This window comes from Myxine glutinosa, chromosome 2, assembly GCF_964187855.1.
Source record: "Myxine glutinosa chromosome 2, kmMyxGlut1.1, whole genome shotgun sequence".
Lineage (NCBI taxonomy): Eukaryota > Metazoa > Chordata > Myxini > Myxiniformes > Myxinidae > Myxine > Myxine glutinosa.
In genome coordinates, this window is record NC_136262.1 from 267,798,016 (window position 1) to 267,814,941 (window position 16,926).

At 46.0% G+C, this 16,926-nt stretch overlaps 1 protein-coding gene across 3 annotated transcripts in view; it reads right to left on the reverse strand.

Moving 5' to 3' along the window:
• DGKQ (diacylglycerol kinase theta) overlaps nucleotides 1-16,926 on the reverse strand; it is a 224,058-nt gene that overhangs the window by 72,176 nt on the left and 134,956 nt on the right. For all 3 annotated transcript variants that reach the window (XM_068105716.2, XM_068105715.2, XM_068105714.2), the window contains 2 exons: nucleotides 15,126-15,180; nucleotides 12,425-12,486 (listed from right to left, as the gene is read on the reverse strand). In XM_068105716.2, the coding sequence (XP_067961817.2) occupies nucleotides 12,425-12,486; nucleotides 15,126-15,180 (117 nt within the window). The remainder of the gene's footprint in view (nucleotides 1-12,424; nucleotides 12,487-15,125; nucleotides 15,181-16,926) is intronic.

Consider the following 16,926-nt stretch of genomic DNA (forward strand, 5'->3'; position numbering starts at 1 on the left):
GTATTTTTTGTATTTTTCAATTAGTCTAGTAGGAAGACTAGGTCCCCCTGCACCCCCCGGAGATATACTTCTAATCAGTGTTTCTAGATTGGAAAAAATGTGTAGAAAATGACTAGCTATGGCCCCAAGCTGAAAAAATGTCCCACATACCATTTTTATGCAAATTACTGCTGCCATTATCAAAAAAAGACTAGGTCTCCCTGCACCCCCCGGAGATATACTTCTAATCAGTGTTTCTAGATTGGAAAAAATGTGTAGAAAATGACTAGCTATGGCCCCAAGCTGAAAAAATGTCCCACATACCATTTTTATGCAAATTACTGCTGCCATTATCAAAAAAAGACTAGGTCCCCCTGCACCCCCCGGAGATATACTTCTAATCAGTGTTTCTAGATTGGAAAAAATGTGTAGAAAATGACTAGCTATGGCCCCAAGCTGAAAAAATGTCCCACATACCATTTTTATGCAAATTACTGCTGCCATTATCAAAAAAAGACTAGGTCCCCCTGCACCCCCCGGAGATATACTGAAACTGGCAGTGACTGGTGATTGAAATGCGGTGCCTTTTTGTGTTTCAGGTCGAGGTACGTGAACTCCCCACGATCTACAGCAACCAGGAAGAGACTGATACCAGGGTGGTTCTGTACCTCCATCATGCTGCTACCATCGGATACAAGAACGCTGTAGTCAGAACACCGGACACAGACATCCTCCTGATCCTGCTCCACCATGCCCACAACATCAAGCTGACGGTGTACCTGGATACAGGGTCAGGGAAGCATCGCCAACTTGTCAACGTCTCTGAGCTGGCAGAATCCCTGGGAGAGGACTACTGTGCCACTCTCCTGGGGTACTATGTGTTCAGCGGAGAAGACTGCACCAGTGCCTTCAAAGGGAAGGGAAAAGTCGGGCCCTTGAAAAAGCTGGAGAAGAATCCCAGGTTTCACAGGGCATTCGGTGAATTTCACAGGGTATTTAGAAAAATAAAACTTTGTGTTAACGTCTGTGTAGACGGACCTTAATATGAGTCTATTATTTCGTAAAACTGTGATTATTTTGTAAATAAAGCACTAATTAGCATACTAGTATACCATAGACACATGTAATCATGTTATGAATAGTTCTATCATGATCTATGCCCTTCAAAACATGGGTCTAGACACCTTCATTTTTCAATTATCTGCAATATTGGCTGAGATATGTCAAAAATCGTTTTTTTGATAATGGCAGCAGTAATTTGCATAAAAATGGTATGTGGGACATTTTTTCAGCTTGGGGCCATAGCTAGTCATTTTCTACACATTTTTTCCAATCTAGAAACACTGATTAGAAGTATATCTCCGGGGGGTGCAGGGGGACCTAGTCTTCCTACTAGACTAAATTGATTCTGCACCATTGAGAGGTGGAGCCAAAAACGATAGATAGCACGACATGGTCCGATCCTGGTTCGGCCTAACAGTGGAATACAAATGGTAAACTTTTCAGCCTGGTGGACGTATGTGGTCCACTGAGTGTCATTGTAGTCGGGGCTATATTCGCTGCTGTTTCCATCTTCCGTGTAGCATCTTCTATTCGCAACTGCTCTTGGAATTGTTTCGCACGCTGAGTTCTGGACATATTTTCTGGCTCGTTGAATAATTTTGGAGCACACGTTGGGTGTGTGACAAGGACGAATTGATCAGATTTTGGTGAAGATACAGATACGGCCTATCAGTGAGATGTTAAGAGTAAGCTTTTCACCCTGGTAGAGGTAGTGGCCAATCCACCAATCATCCTCCTGTGCACCTGGAAGAGCACACCACTAACCCGCTGACTCCTCATCTCAGCATACACAAGACACATTGACTTCTACACAACATTGTGTGATTACTCAGGAACTTCCTTGTTCAGCAATCCAGCTCAGTGATTTCTCCTTGAGATGGTTGGACGGTATTAGCACTGAGAGTGGGTTTGAGGTTTATTCTTGTTGCAGGATTGTTTAGGTACATTGGAAATGTAATTGTAATTGTAATTGTAATTCCTCGTAAGGTACATTGGTTTTTTAAACAACTGTATTAAGCCGAAGTTTGTTTCGTTTGTGTTATAAAATGATATTGCCACAACCTTTGCATCAATCGTTGATCCTTCATAGAACCAATCACTGAATGAGAGGAGAAACTTTAGTGGAAACATAGAATGAGAAAGTGGAAGAGTAAAATAAGAACAATCTGGCAGAAAACAGTAAATGAGAAACTTCACACATTTCATGGAGGGATCACATCTCAAACTCCAATTCCTCCTGTTCCTGTGAAAGTTTCAAAACAGAGAAATAACAGAGCCAAAAACGGCTCTGTTACGGATCAGATCACGGCCCGATTACGGCCCGATCACGGATCAGTGACCAGTCTCTCGGTAACAGAAATTCGATGGCCAACTGGAATTGCCTTAAAAAAGCTTCGGCGTCAAGAATCTCACATTCACGTGGAGGGTAAATAATGCCAACCAGGACCCCGGAATGACGTGGCATTTGGATTTCAGTGACAAGGCCACAATGAGCGTGCCGGATGAAGCAAAGACACTTCTCCTCTTTTTTGTATACATAGTCGAAGGCTCGTGGAAGGATAAAATAACAAAACAAAACAATTCAATTTGATTTGATGAGAGATTAACATCCTTCCCTTGATGACCAAGGAAGCAACACTCCCCCCCCCCCCTTGCCCCCCACGTTAACCTCTTTGGACACCGATTTTTTTAATGGCATGAACAAGCGCTGGTACATCACGGGTCATGAACGGAATGTTGTGGTCGTCTTATTGGAATTGCATGTGTACTTTCTGAGAAGAAAGCAAATACCTACTTTGGGGGGAGAGGGGGTGGGAAACTCCCCCCTGTAAACTACCTTAGGGCCAGATTTTTTTTATTGCTGTGAACAAACTTTGGTACATCACGGTTGATAAAGGTTGTGGTTGAAATCTCATCAAAACTGCATGTGTAGTTTCAGAGAAGAAAGCAAATACCTATTTTGGGGAGTCATACCTGGATCCCTCCCTTCCCCCTCCCCTCCCTCCATCACCCCCTCCCCCGCCCCCCCCCTTCCTCTCATCATTAACATAAAATATGTTAATGATGATGTCATAGATGCCTCCATTATTACGTCATAATTCGACAAGTACAAAACTTCATCCGATCAAGATGAATTTATTGAGCGTCATGAAGGCACAAATTGGTGGAGAAAAAAATTAATAATGACGTCATCGGTCACGTGGTTCGGTCGCCATATTTGTCTCAAGACAAAAGCCTTTAAAACCACTGAAAACACATCCTGGCGAGGGTCTGGAATCTCTGATTGCTCTTTCTTGTTGTATATAGTAGAGGAGCCAGAGTGAGCTATCGTGCAAAATAAGGGTTGGAGGCAGGGAGGGTATTCTATGCTTCGCTTGATTGTATTTTTGGAAGATATACACATTACTCACATTCTATGTTGTGTGCTCGGCAAAATCTCATGCCGACTCAAATTATGGGCCAAACTTTGAACTTTTGCAACAATTTTTGCAAAAAAATTCAAGGGTAGGGGAAATACATTTGAGATTTACACCGGGTAAGTTTTCAAGAAAACACAATCTATTAGGTATTCATAGAAAGATGTAGGCCAAGCTACAATTTGGTAGTAAAATTACTTTGATAACATTATTGATGACATCACCAGAGGTTAAAAGGTCATCGATTTGGAAGGGATGAGAAAATCAATGTATCTTGCCAATAAATTGCCCCACTTCAGACAAACCAATAAATTCAGAATATCAAAATTTACACACAAGAAGACTTAGAGACAAAGTTTTTCACAGCAAGATATTCATCAAAAGCAATATAGTCGTTATGTTAACCTCCCGGACATGACATCAATATCAGAACAGGTTAAAATGACAGCGAATCTCAAGAGGGTTGCTTGTCTGGAGGAGAAGAGAATTTGAAACTGTCACCAAAATGAAACATCTAGTAAAAAAAAAAAAAAAAACCTTTAGAGGCCATTTTTCCCCGCAAAGCAGGGGTTGGCCTTTTTCCAGCACCGTGGTTGTTGTTGTTTTTGTTGGTCCCCTTTTTGAAGCAATGTTTTATGGCCGGATGCCCTTCCTGCCGCCAACCCTGTTTGTCACCTTTTACGACAAACAGGGAATTACCAGCAAGCTGGTACTCAATTAGCCGACCTCGGAAGGATGACAGGCTGAGTCAACCCCCCTGGCGTTAATTCAGCGATCGACCGGGATTCGAACCCAGGATCCTGGGATCCTAAGCCGGCACCCTAGCCGCTAGCCCAACACCAGGTTGGTTCTACAAAACCAACCTGGTTCTACAATTCTACAAAATGAAACATCTAGTAACAGAGAAGATAATCAACCCCTTTAGATATAATAGTACAGACCTCACAAACATTTCAAGAAGCCAATTGGCTTCATCCGACGAGATAGTGGAAGCAAAAGAGAGGGGACTACAAGCTCTTACCATAGCACAAGATGAAAACAGCCACAAAGTGGAATCGACACACCTGAAATCATTCATTGAAAAAGGAAAAACAAAACGACACTCGCACACAAGACTAAATAACTACAAATACAAGACGAGAACAGTACTCAGTAGAGAGCATACCTCCGCCTGGTGAACAGTTTACGTTTTGTATCCCACTGATTTGCCGGATCTGGATTCGGACCTGAACCAAAATCTCATCGTCTTGTTCTTGTCACCGAACTAACTAGTCACCAAGTTTAGTCATAACTCGTCCATACTTATTAAAATATCATGTTTTATATCGCTTTTCACCCAATCTCTCAATGGTGAAGAATCACTTTAAAATTAAATAATACTTGAAGCCGAATCCATATTCAGATCTTCACCAAAATCGAATCTATTTGTCCTTGTCAGAAACCCAACCGGTCCACAAAGTTTCGTCTAAGTCCGTCCACAACGTTTTGAGATATCCTGCTATGTATCGTTTTTGGTCCTATCACCCAATAGTGAAGAATCACTTTTAAAAAAATCTACCAGCCAGATCCGGATCTTCACCAAAATTGAATCAATTCTTCCTTGTCACACACACAACCTTTCCACCAGGTTCCGTCCAAATCCATCGATAACGTGTTGAGATATCCTGCTATATGTTGGTTTTAGCCCAATGTCCCAATGGTGAAGAATCACTTTAAAAATTAAATAATTCTCATATCCGAATCCATATTCAGATCTTCACCAAAATTGAATCTATTTGCCCTTGTCACACACCCAACCGGTCCACCAAGTTTCGTCCAAATCCATCCATAACTTTTTGAGATATCCTGCTATGTATCGTTTTTGGCCCTTTCTCCTTTCTTTCTTTCTTTATTTTGAGTACCAGTTCACTGGTAATTCCCTGTGTGTCACAATAGGTGACTAACAGGGTTGGCAGCAGGAAGGGCATCCGGCCATAAAACATTGCTTCAAAAAGGGGCCCACGGTGCCCAAAAAAGGCCAACCCTTGCTCTGCGGGGAAAAATGGCCTCTAAAGGTGGTTCTTCTCCCAATGGTGAAGCTTGAAAAGGAGGTTGAAAGAGGTGACAGTAAGGGAGGCATTAAAAGAGAGGCTGAGTAGGGTAGAGGATGATGTGGTTGAGCTTGAAAGTGGTTGGATGTCAATGAAAGATAGTCTGTTGGGAGCCGTTGGTGAGGTATGTGGATGGACAAAAGGACCACCGAGGCACTCGGAAACATGGTGGTGGGATGATTAAGTTGGAAAGAGGATTGACGAGAAGAGGAAGACGTTCAAGGAGTGGCAGAAGGCGAAGGGTACGGGTACGGGAGCAGAAAAGCAGAGCATGAAAGTTATAATGCAGCCAAGAAGGCTGCAAAGAAAGAGGCAGCAAAGGCGCAGGAGGCATGTCGGAAAATGTTCGGAGAACACTTGGATTCGGAAGAGGGTTAGAGAGCGGTATTCAGGATTGCAAAGCACATAGCGAAAGAGAGGTGTGAAGTGATGGGGGTGAGTTGCTTGGAGGATGAAGTGGGACAAATCGTTGTGGACCCAGATGGAATTAAAGGAAGATGGAAAAGATATATGGAAATGCTGTTGAATACAGAGAATGAATGGGATGGCAAAATAGAGAGTAACCCAGTTTTAGGACCGGCAGAGAAGATAACTGAGAAGGAAGTTGAGGAAGCGATGAAATCAATGAAGAGTAGAAAAGCAGGAGGGCCGACGGGAGTTGTGGGAGATATGTTGAAGGCAGCAGGAAGTTGGGGTGTGAAGAGAATGACAGAGATCTGTAATCTGGTGGTGAAAGAAGGCCGCATTCCAGTGGCTTGGGAACTGAGTACCCTCCTCCCTCTATACAAGGGGAAAGGTGACCCTTTGGAGTGTGGCTCGTACCGAGCGATAAAGTTATTGCAGCATGGAATGAAGGTATTGGAAAGGGTGTTGGAGAGGAGGATAAGGAAGAAGGTGAAGATCGACGAAATGCAGTTTGGATTTATGCCAGGAAGAGGAACGACAGACGCGCTCTTTATTGTGAGGCAGTTGCAGGAGAAGTACATGGAGAAGGGGAAGAAGTTGATTCTTGGGTTTGTTGATCTGGAGAAGGCATTCGATTCGGGTTCCACGCAAAGTATTGACATGGGCAATGAGGAAGTTAGGAGTGGAGGAATGGTTGATCAGAGTAGTGATGGCAATGTACAAAAGAGCACGCACAGCTGCAAGGACGAAGGACGGGAACAGTGGTGAGTTTGAGGTGAAGGTGGGAGTGCATCAGGGGTCTGTACTAAGTCCACTACTATTTGCAGCTGTGATGGAGGTGCTGGCTCAGAACGTAAAGGAGGGTTTACCGTGGGAGTTGTTGTATGCAGATGATATGGTGTTGATTGCGGAAAGTATGGATGGACTGAAGGAAAAGATGAATAAGTGGAAGGAATGTATGGAAACAAAAGGTCTGAAGGTGAATATCGGAAAGACGAAGGTGATGGCAAGTGGTAAAGCATGTGGTGAGGTGGAAAGAACTGGGAAGTGGCCATGTGCTGTGTGCAGGAAGGGTGTCGGAGTGAACTCCATTCAATGTACAATGTGCGCTGAGTGGGTTCATCAAAAATGTAGTGGTCTGAGAGGGTCATTAACCAGTGTGGCAGCTACATTCAAATGTAAGGTGTGCACAGAGGGGGCTGCAGATGGAGGAAATGTTGAATTGGATCTTGGAGAGGGCGTGAAGCTGGATGGTGTGAAAACATTTTACTATCTCGGAGACATGCTGAATGGAGAAGGTGGATCAGACTCGGCAACGGTTGCTGGAGTGAGCTGTGCATGGAAGAAGTTTCGGGAACTGAGTGGCGCGCTGACGAGGAGGGGAGTGTCGTTGAAGCTGAAGGGAAAGGTGTATGCTGCATGTATGAGAAGTGTTATGATTTATGGGAGCGAGACATGGATAATGAACGTAGAGCAGCAACGAAGGCTGGAAAGGGTGGAAATGCGAATGGTTCGACGGATGTGCGGAGTATCGTTGAGAGAGAGGAAGACAAATGATGAATTGCGAAAGATGATGGGAATAGAGCCTGTGATTGATGCGGTGAAGAGGAACAGGTTGAGATGGTTTGGTCATGTGTTGAGGAAGGATGAAAGTGACTGGTTGAGAAGAGTGATGGAAATTAATGTAGAAGGAAGTAGAGGACGGGGAAGACCGAGAAAGACTTGGCTAAAGATGGTGGAAGAAGAAATGCGGGCAAGGGGGTTAACAAGGAGAGATGCAGAAAATAGGGCAAAATGGAGAAGATTGTCATGGGGACCACAAGGCTAACCCCCACTCTAGCAGGGAAAATGGCCTTAAAATGCATGTTGTTGTTGTTGTTGTTGTCCCAATGGTGAAGAATCACTAAAAAAAAAATCTACCAGCCGGATCCGAATCTGGATCTTCACCACAATCTAATCATTTCGTCCTCGTCACACATGCTATCTCTGCCAAATATCGTCTGAATCCGTCCACAAGTTTTTGAGATATGTTCACAAACGGACAAACAGACAGACAGACAGACAGACAAACAGACAAACAGACAGACAGACAGACAGACAAACAGACAGACAGGGGTGCAAACATAACCTCCCTCCATCCAACTTTGGTGGAGGAGGTAATAATGCTGTGATAAGAAGTTGATGCTTTGTACAAAACCTAAATGTCTCGGGGGGGGGGGGGGGGGGGGAGGGCTGAGGGGGTTTGGGGGGTGGAAGGAAGCTTTTTCATGTGAATGGGAAAACTACTCTCAAAAACAGCTCATTGTTTAACCCAGATGAAGGACACCTGCAGGACACCTGAAGGACACCTAGCTCGGCTTCACGCTGTTGAAACCAAAGCTTTCAGAATTATTGGAATCTGCCGCGATGAAGCTATCTCTGAGGGCCTTTCACTCACTCACCGCAGGCAGGTAGGTGGTCTTTCTGTCTTCTACCGACTCCTCTCCGGCCTTGCACCCCCAGCTCTCTCTGTGCTCTGTCCCCCAAATATTCCTACAGGTCGCACAAGATCTGCCAGCAACCCTCTGATGGTTAAACTGCCGAAATCTCGGCTCTCCGCTCACCTTCACTCTTTCATTCCTCTTTTCTCCCGCCTCTGGAACAAACTCCCTCACTCCCTTCAATCCCACTCCTCCCTCCAGGTCTTTAAAACAGCTGTTCACCACCATCTCTTATCTTCCCCCATCCAAAACCTTGATCTTTTCTACCCCCGCTAATTCACCCCAGATCCACCTTGTTTGAAATTCCAACTTCTTTCCTGGAAGTCCTGGCAGTGTCCATATGTTTTATACCTCTCCCACTGCCCCCTTCCCACGCCCCCCCCCCCCCCCCCCAAAGCCCTCGCCCTCTCTCAGATCTCTCGATGTCTCCATGTCTCTCGGTCCCTGCTCTCAAATGTTGTGTTTGTGTCCTTCCCCCTCTCTCCCCATCTTGTCTACCGCTCCCGATGTTATATGTTTTATGTGTCGGTTTGTCTTTGTGTGTGATTAATGTTCGCTCTTTCACGAGCCTCGATCTTGTATACAAAAAAAAAAAAAAAAAAAAAAAAAAAAAAAAAACCTGTCTGGATACGGGATGAGAAAACGCAACAAGGCAGATTATGTGACGGCTTTCAAGAGTACAATGAGCTCTCTCTCTGGGAGGAGCTGGATCAATTTCCTCCTTCAAAAGAAAAGTTCCAGGGTACCTGATATGACATTTATTTAATGTTTTCAAGGTATGGGATGTACCGATTTTGATCAACTGCAGCAAAAGTACCTTCACAAGATTGTGAGTATTGAACCAGCAGGTTGTGGTGTAATTCACGTCATTGGTGACAGATATGACATCACTCCATCAAGTAGTCTGAAATATGAGGAGAGATACTGCAGACAAAAAGATACACAGAATCGCGAGACCTTCAGTCCGCACTCTGCTCTTTCTGTGCCACAGTGGAAAAAATTCACTTGTAACATGGAGAACAAGGAGAGGTTCCTGAACTTCCTCAAAGAGTCTTGGTCAAAGGACACCCAAAATATCCCAGATCAGTGTCAAGTCATCATTGGAGGATTTTCACCTGGATCAGTCATCAGGTTAACAAGAAATACAGACTCTGAATTGTCCGATTTAAAATGTCAATCCCATGAAGAGGCCGACACATGGATACGTGCCCATTTTCCCACTGTGTGCAAGAAGCTAAATGCAACAAAGAGGTCATTGTCGCGAACGATACAGATATCGTAATCAGGGCCATCTCCCATGGATCCCACATGCATGAATTATATGAACTATGGACATATAAAAGTACCTCGTCATGAAACCAGAGAACCAAAGTACACCTGCCATGCCGCAGAATAGCCGATTATCTTAATCCTCTACCTATCCATCAGTAGACAGACCAGCAATACTCTCGGCTGCATACATAAAAACAGGATGCGACACTGTGAGCTCTCTTTATTAGTCCCCTACCGATGTACGCCGGAGGGGACTATAGGTTTGCACGCCGTCCCTCCGTCAGTCAGTCCGTCAGTCCGTCAGTCCGTCACGCAAACAACAGTTTTCCGGACTTTTTTTCTAAACGCTTAATGCTAATGATTTCAAGCTTGGCACATGGTTTCCTCATGATAAGTTACAGATCAAGTTCGAACTTCACGACGTTTCGATCATTTTTAACAAAGTTATGGCACTTTGAACTTTGGGAATTCTGATAATTCTGATCATCCTCAACTCAGTGCCATTTTAAGTTTTAATTTCCTTTAAAAACCAATTTCTCTGCAATAATTGGACCGGTTTAGATAAAATTTTCACCATATGGACTCGGTCTGTATAATATTTTAATGGTAATTATGACGTCACAAGTCACGTGGTTCGGTCGCTATATTGTTTTTCGTGAAAACACGAAAACCCCTTTTTCTCTGCAACGGCTGAACAGATCGAGACCAAACTTTGCAGGCAGAATCGCATACCCATGACGAACAAAAAAGTCAGTGAGTGTGACGTCATGCGTCACATGGTTTCAGAGTTATGACGTTTTTAGGCATGAACCTTTAAAACCGAGCTCCTCCCTCATTTTTGATCCAATCGAGGGGAAACTTCACAAATCTGTTCAGCACTAAAATGTCCTTTTGGAATTTGCGATAGGGCACGTGGTTTGGCAGATATCGTTAATGAAACGAAAATATTTTTAAAATGGATATCTCTTGAATCGCTTGTACCTCAGACCGTGAGTTGGTAATTATATAATTCACACAGTGCAATACGTGCAGGCTGCTCCACGGAGCGACCTTGCGGGCTTATCAACGTGGTGAGGCGTGACACACACGTGTCTCAGCATACCTCAGATCAAGTTTGAAAACCAGCATCAACCGTGCATAAATTTGCATATTCGATCATTTTTGACAAAGTTATGGCACTTTGAACTTTGGTAGGGGACATGTATTGCAGCGCAATACTCAGAATGCTCGTTTCACTGGAAAAACAACCGCACACTCGAAATTGCTTTGGACTGTGCACCCATTCTTGGGCCCTTAGCAGAATACACCAGCATTGGGGAAACCTTAGATGTCACAGCACATGTTGTCATCTCAGGAAATAAAAATTATTTTGCAGAAGATGGGGAAAAATATTTTTCTGGGAATTTAAATAAACTTGCCACCTCTTCATGACAAGGAAAGTGGATCCTCATTCTCTGCCAGCAACAGAGGATGCATCACCTCTTCACCTACTGAAACCACCAGCTAGCAATTTGCAAATGAGCATCCCAGTCTCAACCAGGTCCACCAAATCCAATCAAATTTGGAAGGAAAGTAGAAAATGTCCATCTAATTGCAAACAGAATGACAAACTCCCAAAACCCAAATTAGTGAACACTTCCTGAAAATGCCAAAAAGGTCGATGCCCTTGGAGAGTGGCAACTGTTAGATAGACGATGGCCTGCTTATGTTGTGGTGATCCAGAAAGTGTGATCAAACATCAATATGGAATACTCAATTCCATAAAACTAGAAATGGCTTTTGGTATGATTAAAAATAGATGTGAGATCGTCTAGACTTCCTTACTACCCGGAGCCTTGAATTACAAACCTAGGCCGTGCATGCGTAAATTGCCACCTTCTCAAGAACAGGTAAAAATGCCTCTTTGGGGTTAACTTGACGATTATATTACTTTTGTTCAATATCTTACGATCAAAAACTTTGCTTGTGAGTTTATATTCTTTCGTAATATATGAATTATCATGTTGAAGAGAAGATACCAAGTAATAAACTTTCCTTTAAGATGACCTCTTTACCTCTGGTGACGTCATCAATGATGTAATCAAAATATTTTATGACCACATTGTGAATTGGGCCAAGACTATTGGCCTAAGATGAATGTTTTATTTAAATCTGACCCCGTGTAAATCCCAAATGCATTTCCCCTGCCCCGAATTTTTTGGCCAAAATTGTTGCGTGCTAAAGTTCAAAGTTTGGCCCATAATTTGAGTCTGCAAGAGATTTTGCTGAACACACAACATGTAATATATTAGGAATGGATATATCTACCAAAATACAATCAAAACCTACAGCATCCATCATCACCGCCATCAGGATTTTAGGGCCTTGGCTCTCCTACTAATACTTGTGGCCTGGCAGTGAGGACATTGGACCGTAAGAACGCTCTGAGATTGCTTGGGAACATTTGGCTGAAGGCGGCCATATTAAAGGGTTTGGATTGTAAACTTCTAAAAATCGAGCAGGCCTCAGTACAATTACCATATCACAATGGGATCATCGTCATAAATAAAACCCAGCTGATTATTCATGACATTCAGGGAAGAAGCAATCTGCCTGCCACCCAATCTCGTCAATAAGAGGTACCATTCCATACTTCACTAGCGCCATGTGGGCAATCAAATGGTGTGTGTACCACTCGTGGTGCCGATACGTCCTCCAAAGCAAAAAGCAATGTACGTACCTTATGGCACTGCTGCAGGTATTCCAAAAGAAGCGTGTTTCCATTCAGCAGTGTTCTATGCACTGCAACAGACGTACCACACAAAAAACTCAACCAACACTTCCTGTAGGATGCGCACACACACAATTGGTGAACATTTGAGGGAGGTGGCATGGTGGGCACCGCATTGGCACGGTTTAACAGGATGTGGGATGCCTGTTGGAAACCATGGCAATGGCAGCCCGGTAAACTGTTACGCACCTTTAAGCACCGAATGTAAGAGTTCCTCATAACTTTCGTAACCCTTTGATGAATGATGACGTTTTAATATTCGAAATTGTAAAACGATGCTCAGAGTGTGACGTAATACACAGAAAATAACGCCAAAGATGATGGAATACCATCGAATAAGATCTCATTAAAGAATTTTTCATCGAAGGTTTCAAACCCAAACATTCACATCATAATCATAATCTCATGACATCCGAGGGTTGAAGCAGTTTTCAGGCCCATCAATGTATCCCCCAACATGATGTAAAGACTCCTCAGGTAGACGAACAAATCCAGAGGATGCATAACTATTGGACTTGGTGGTGTTTACATAAGCTGGATGGCTTTCTCGGTATCTCCGACGACAGGGGTATAGTGGTGGCCTCGAATTGAGGACACAGGATTGAGGTCCCTCAATGCGTGGGTTCAATTCCAGCTCAAAGCAGCATTGTTAAATGTATGGATTCCAAGTTTGTGGAAACACAGCTCGTCTCACAAGAGGCAATGCCGCCACCCACGTTACCCACAATGCCGCCGCCCACGTTACCCACAATGCCGCCGCCCACGTTACCCAAAATGCCGCCACCCACGTTACCCACAATGCCGCCACCCACGTTACCCACAATGCCGCCGCCCACGTTACCCAAAATGCCGCCGCCCACGTTACCCACAATGCCGCCGCCCACGTTACTCACAATGCTGCCGCCAACGTTACCCAAAATGCCGCCACCCACGTTACCCAAAATGCCACCACCCACGTTACCCAAAATGCCGCCGCCCACGTTACCCAAAATGCCGCCGCCCACGTTACCCACAATGCCGCCGCCCACGTTACTCACAATGCTGCCGCCAACGTTACCCAAAATGCCGCCACCCACGTTACCCAAAATGCCACCACCCAAGTTACCCACAATGCAACCACACATATTACCCACAATGCCGCCACCCACGTTACCCACAATGTCACCACCCACGTTACCCAAAATGCCGCCGCCACGTTACCCAAAATGCCACCGCCCACGTTACCCACAATGCACCCACCCACGTTACCCACAATGCCACCACCCACGTTACCCACAATGCCGGCACCCACGTTACCCAAAATGCCGCTGCCCACGTTACCCACAATGCCACAGCCCACGTTACGCACAATGCCGCCGCCCACGTTACTCACAATGCCGCCGCCCACGTTACCCAAAATGCCGCCACCCACGTTAGCCACAATGCCGCCACCCACGTTACCAACAATGCCACCACCCACGTTACCCACAATGCCGCCACCCACGTTACCCACAATGCCACCACGTTACCCACAATGCCGCCACCCACGTTACCCACAATGCCACCACACACATTACCCAAAATGCCGCCACCCACGTTACCCACAATGCCGCCACCCACGTTACCCAAAATGCTGCCACCCACTTTACCCACAATGCCGCCACCCACTTTACCCACAATGCCGCCACCCACGTTACCCACAATGCCGCCCCCCACGTTACCCACAATGCCGCCCCCCATGTTACCCACAATGCCGCCACCCATGTTACCCACAATGCCGCCACCCATGTCACCCAAAATGCCACCACCCACATTACCCACAATGCCACCACCTACGTTACCCAAAATGCCGCCACCCACGTTACCCACAATGCCGCCACCCATGTTACCCACAATGCCACCACCCACGTTACCCACAATGTCGCCACCCACGTTACCCACAATGCCGACACCCACGTTACCCACAATGCCATCACCCACGTTACCCACAATGCCCCCATCCACGTTACCCACAATGTCGCCACCCACGTTACCCACAATGCCGACACACACGTTACCCACAATGTCGCCACCCACGTTACCCACAATGCCGACACCCACGTTACCCACAATGCCGACACCCACGTTACCCACAATGCCATCACCCACGTTACCCACAATGCCCCCATCCACGTTACCCACAATGTCGCCACCCACGTTACCCACAATGCCCCCACCCACGTTACCCACAATGTCGCCAACCACATTACCCACAATGCCGACACCCACGTTACCCACAATGCCATCACCCACGTTACCCACAATGCCACCACCCACGTTACCCACAATGTCGCCACCCACGTTACCCACAATGCCGACACCCACGTTACCCACAATGCCATCACCCACGTTACCCACAATGCCCCCATCCACGTTACCCACACAACGTTGATGAATATGCCTCTGCAAAAACGTTCACGAAAGGGAGTAATCTGCCTGCTCCTCCTGGTCTCATTTGCGCACGACACAAAACCACACATTGTGTTTAATGCTGAAGGCCCTCAAATAAACTCGTCAAATAGTGTAAAAATAACACGCCCCAAATCATACATGATCCACGCAGCACCCTCCCTCCCCCAACCTCCTCCCCATCCCCTCCCTACATTCAAAGGGTTAAAAATTATTTGAATACCTCTTTGAGAGTTCATCACCACCACCATCAACCCGTAATCATTCTGTCTGACAGACTGCAATGGAGAGAAAGGCAGAACAAAGTAAATAACAAGTACACAGAGCAACGACGCGTACACAGACTACAGCTCCACCACATGTACACACGTAGACACATACACCGACTACAGCTCCGCCACACGTACACACATACACACACACACCGACTACAGCTCCACCACACGTACACACATACACCGACTACAGCTCCGCCACACGGACACACATACACCGACTACAGCTCCGCCACACGTACACACATCCACCGACTACAGCTCCGCCACACGTACACAGATCCACCGACTACAGCTCCGCAACACGTACACACATACACCGACTACAGCTCCGCCACACGTACACACATACACCGACTACAGCTCCGCCACAAGTACACACATACCCGACTACAGCTCCGCCACACGTACACACAGCCACCAACTACAGCTCCGCCACACGTACACACATACATCAACTACAGCTCCGCCACACGTACACACATACACCGACTACAGCTCCGCCACACGTACACACATACATCAACTACAGCTCCGCCACACGTACACACATACACCGACTACAGCTCCGCCACACATACACACATACACCGACTACAGCTCCGCCACACATACACACATACACCGACTACAGCTACGCCACACGTACACACATACACACATACATCGACTACAGCTCCGCCACACGTACACACATACACACATACACCGACTACACCTCCGCCACACATACATCGACTACAGCTCCGCCAAACGTACACACACACACACACACACACACACACACACACACACACACACACACACACACACACACACACACACACACACACACACCGACTACAGCTCTGCCAAACAGACACACATACACCGACTGCAGCTCCACCACACGCACACACGCACACACACACACACACACACACACACACACACACACACACACACACCGACTACAGCTCTGCCAAACATACACACATACACCGACTGCAGCTCCGCCACACGTACACACACACACACCGACTACAGCTCTGCCAAACATACACACACACACCGACTACAGCTCTGCCAAACATACACACATACACCGACCGCAGCTCCGCCACACGTACACACACACACACACACACACACACACACACACACACACACACACACACACACACACACACACACACACACACACACACACACACACACACACACACACACACACACCGACTACAGCTCTGCCAAACATACACCAACTACAGCTCTGCCAAACATACACACATACACCGACTACAGCTCTGCCACACGTACACACATACACACATACACCGACTACAGCTCTGCCACACGTACACACATACACCGACTACAGCTCTGCCAAACATACACACATACACCGGCTACAGCTCTGCCACACGTACACACGTACACACATACACCGACTACAGCTCTGCCAAACATACACACATACACCGACTACAGTTCTCTGCCACACATACACACATACACACATACACCAACTACAGCTCTGCCAAACATACACACATACACCGACTACAGCTCTGCCAAACATACACACATACACCGACTACAGCTCTGCCACACATACACACATACACACATAGACCGACTACAGCTCCGCCACACATACACACATACACACACATACACCGACTGCAGCTCTGCCACACATACACACGTACACACAAACACCGACTGCAGCTCTGCCACACATACACACATACACCGACTACAGCTCTG